This window comes from Neovison vison, chromosome 2, assembly GCF_020171115.1.
Source record: "Neovison vison isolate M4711 chromosome 2, ASM_NN_V1, whole genome shotgun sequence".
Classification (NCBI taxonomy): Eukaryota; Metazoa; Chordata; class Mammalia; order Carnivora; family Mustelidae; genus Neogale; species Neogale vison.
The window spans coordinates 168,037,806-168,041,947 of NC_058092.1; the positions used below are offsets into that span (position 1 = coordinate 168,037,806).

General features: G+C 50.4%; 1 protein-coding gene across 1 annotated transcript; it reads left to right on the plus strand.

Annotated features, from left to right (window-relative positions):
• The first annotated feature begins 315 nt into the window (after positions 1–315).
• DKK1 (dickkopf WNT signaling pathway inhibitor 1) lies at positions 316–3,363 on the plus strand. Its single transcript, XM_044236558.1, has 4 exons — positions 316–720; positions 966–1,128; positions 2,270–2,413; positions 2,535–3,363. Exons 1-4 carry the CDS (start codon positions 475–477, stop codon positions 2,786–2,788), a joined length of 807 nt encoding a protein of 268 aa, XP_044092493.1. The 5' UTR covers positions 316–474; the 3' UTR covers positions 2,789–3,363.
• Positions 3,364–4,142: the final 779 nt, after the last annotated feature.

Sequence of the window (4,142 nt, forward strand, 5' to 3'; positions counted from 1 at the left end):
TTCTCTGAAAAGTACTTCCGAGCCCGGGAGCGCACCCCCCGATGCAGGGGGCGGGCGCCGGTGCCCGGGTTCCTCCCTCCGCGAGCCTCTGTCGACGGCGTCCGCGCTCGCACTCCGCGACACTCGCGCCCCGAAGGGAGCTTCGCCAGGGGACCGGCCGCGCCAGGAAGGGCGGGTGGGGAGGGCCAAGCCCCCCCCCCTCGTGTACACACACACCCTCCAGCCCCTCCCAGCGCTTTGAAATCCCATCCCCGCTTTGTTGTCTCCCCCGAGGGGCCGGGATGCTCGAAGCCCGTGGTATAAAGGCAGCCGCCACAGCGGTGGCGGCGCAGAGCTGCGCCTGCGGTCGAGACTCGGGGACCGCAGGAGGCGCTCGGAGCCCGGACTGCAGCCGTGCCGGCGCGGCTTCCAGGGACCCCCTTGCACAGGGACATTCCAGCCTTCTCTCAGGGCCTTCCCCGGACAGCTTCTGCGATGACGGCCCCGGGCGCAGTGGGAGCCGCCCGGGTCTTGGCCGCGCTGGTAGCGGCCGCCCTCTGCGGTCACCTCCAGCTCGGAGTGAGCGCCACCTTGAACTCGGTTCTCGTCAATTCCAACGCCATCAAGAACCTGCCCCCGGCGCTGGGCGGCGCTGCGGGGCACCCGGGCTCCGCAGTCAGCGCGGCCCCCGGGATCCCGTACGAGGGCGGGAACAAGTACCAGACCATTGACAACTACCAGGTGAGCAGGGGCTCGGGGAGCCGGGGACACTGTGACCTCTAAGGGGGGTTTCACGTGGGGGGAGCACAGAGAACTTATGAACTGTGTGCAGTTCGGGGCTCATTTGGGAAGTCTGCGTCCGGGTGCCGTGCGCACAACAGCTTCAGAGAGGTGCGCGCAGAGAGCCAGAGAGGAGCGTCCGCATGCGGGAGCCTGGGGACTCGGAGGCGCAGGTGCCTCACCCTCTGCCCGGCCCCTCCCCACAGCCCTACCCGTGCGCGGAGGATGAGGAGTGCAGCACCGAGGAGTACTGCGCCAGCCCCACCCGCGGAGGGGGCGCGGGCGCGCAAATCTGCCTGGCCTGCAGGAAGCGCCGAAAACGCTGCATGCGCCACGCTATGTGCTGCCCCGGGAATTACTGCAAAAACGGTGAGTCCTGTCGCTCCCTAACCCCAAGCGTCCCGCATTTGGCCTTCTGCGGACGGGAGGAAACCGCTCCCAGCTTTGGGAATCCTGTGGTGCCACCTGTGAATGGGTGCTCAGCCGGCAAGCTTTCCCAGAAACGTTAGGAGTGTTTCATCTTGGAGGTCGTGGAGCGCCTTATTTTCCCCGTGCCCTTGGCCTGCTTAACAGGACGGCTTGCCGCAGAGTGAACCCTTCCCTGAACACGTGACATCAATGGAGAAGGATGGGGAGGAAGGTGAAACTGTACAGAGAACCCAAGGAAACCAGCACTGGCCTTAGCTGCCATCTCTGTTTTTCTTACGTGTCTCCCATGGCTCTACTAAGCTGGCCTCCCTTTCCTGATCCCCGTTAAAACCGGGGTCAACCAGAAGACAGTGATTTATCTGTCTCTGCTGGCCCCCCTTAAGGGGGATCTTGATACATAGCCTCCCCTCTGAATCCAGCCCCCCCCCGCGGCCCCCACCTCCTGCTACCTTAAAATAAGTTCTCCGCCCCCGCCCCCGACCACAGATCCTCTAAAATTTAATGTCTGTCTCAAAGAGGTAGGCACAGGCAGCCAAAGAAGTCTCCAGAAATAAGCTCAAGGGTGGCGACCCTCTTTAGGACCCAGTAATACTCGCGGCAGAACTAACTCAGTCTCTGTAATATAGAAATTATACAGTGAAGTAACTGGTGGGTGAGATTGTAGTCTTCCAGCCAGCTGGTGTTGCCTTTGCTTAACTTGGTCTGCCAGTACCCATATAGCACCGAGGGCAGAGAAGTTATTTTTAAGAACAATTTTTTAAGTGACTAGTTTTATTTCTTCCCCCAAGGGTGGTATTAACATGGGCAGAAGTCTCACTGCCACTGCCACAGTTGGTAGGAAAGTATTTTAAGTAGCTATACTGGGGATGTTGCCTGAGACTGCACAGGGTACGCATTGATGCTTCTGTCCGTCTGGGGAGTTTTGCATTAACACTAGGGAGGCAGTTTGGCTTGTGTTTAAAATAATGTCACCACAATGAGGCATCTCAAGGTGGTGCGGGCATAGCAGACTGCCACGGTCAAGGCTGTTGGTGGTTAACGGCAGGCTGTAATGTGTTCCTGCTATCTCCCGCTTCCTTAGGAATATGTATGCCTTCTGATCACAATCATTTCCATCGAGGGGAAATTGAAGAAACCATTCTCGAAAGTGCTGGTAACGATCACAGCACCATGGATGGGTATTCCCGAAGAACGACGCTTTCTTCAAAACTGTATCATACCAAAGGTAAAGGACCTTACCATGCATTCTTGGTTAGCACATCGGGAGTGTCTTTGGGATTTTCTTCACGAAATAATGCAGCCCGGGCAGTAACCGTGTAATCTTCCTGCTGTCTCCTCCTTTCCAGGACAAGAAGGTTCAGTCTGTCTCCGCTCTTCAGACTGTGCCACGGGGCTGTGTTGTGCTAGACACTTCTGGTCCAAGATCTGTAAACCAGTCCTAAAAGAAGGTCAAGTGTGCACCAAGCACAGGAGAAAAGGCTCCCATGGGCTGGAGATATTCCAGCGTTGTTACTGTGGAGAGGGTCTGTCTTGCCGGATACAGAAAGATCACCATCAAGCCAGTAACTCTTCCAGACTCCACACCTGTCAGAGACACTAAGCCAGTCATCCAAACACTGTGGACTCCTTTTCTATAATAGATGCTATGAAACTTTGTGTGACTTTTGTCAGCTCAATCCTAAAGGATGTACAAATTCTGTGGTTCTGATTAAGCATTCCAATAATACCTTCTGAAAAATCTGGAGTGTAAGAGCTTTGTTTCTTTATGGAACAACCCTGTCATTGATTGCAGTAAATTACTGTGTTGTAAATTCTCAGTGTGGCACTTACCTGTAAATGCAACAAAACTTAATTATTTTTCTAAAGGTGCTGCATTGTCTATTGTTTTTCTTGTAATGTAAATTTTTGTACACATTGATTATTATCTTGACTCTAATATTCTATATTGAATTGAAATAAATAATTTCAGCTTATACTTCCTAAATGCTTATACCCTTTTCCCTTTAATTCTATACTCTAGAACACAAGAAACTTTTGGAATGACAAATGATAGGTATCTAAACTTGATCATGGAAATACTAGCTTATTTTCTGAAATGTACTATCTCAGTGCTTAGATTATATTTAATCTCTAGGCTGTGATAGCCCTTGAAATAAAATTTAACATTTAATACCACAAAATGTTACAAGTATAGATAAATTTTGGCATTGTGCTCTTAGAGGGGTGTGTGTTTGTGTGTGTATGTATTCTAAAGGGACAGAAAGGTGACCATTTCAAGAAAATCAGAGGAAGATACTTTCTAAATGTAAGCCAGTGTAGGTCAATTCTAGAGTAATTTTTTTTTTTAAGATTTTATTTACTTATTTGACAGAGAGACAGATCACAAGTAGGCAGAGAGGCAGGCGGAGAGAGAGGAGGAAGCAGACTCCCCACGGAACAGAGAGCCCAATGTGGGGCTCGATTCCAGGACCCTGGGATCATGACCTGAGCTGAAGGCAGAGGCTTTAACCCTCTGAGCTACCCAGGCGCCCCTAGAGTAATTTTAAAGAAATATGTTCTCTACTGACAAACTCACATAATCAAAGTGCAATCATGAGATTGAATCTTATACTACTACTTTCAAAAGCAGCGTCAAATAAATTAATACCTACCCAAACGGCTAATAACTCCTGAACAATAAAAGAAATTTCCCACAAAATACCAGAGCAAAGTACTGGATGGTTAGCACAAAGGGGGTGTGTGTGTGTATAAATACAGTTGAGAAATACATGCAGATTTTGTACCAAATTACTCAGTTTGAAGGATCAACTACTATTTCGTGCCAGGAAGACTTGTTCTAATTACTTGATTTTAAGATCATTAAATAAAAATTACAAATCCTCTCTCATACCTTTATTTCCTTCCCTTACTAAGTAAGGTGAGTATTTCCCTTTTTATTTTTCTTAAACCTGTTG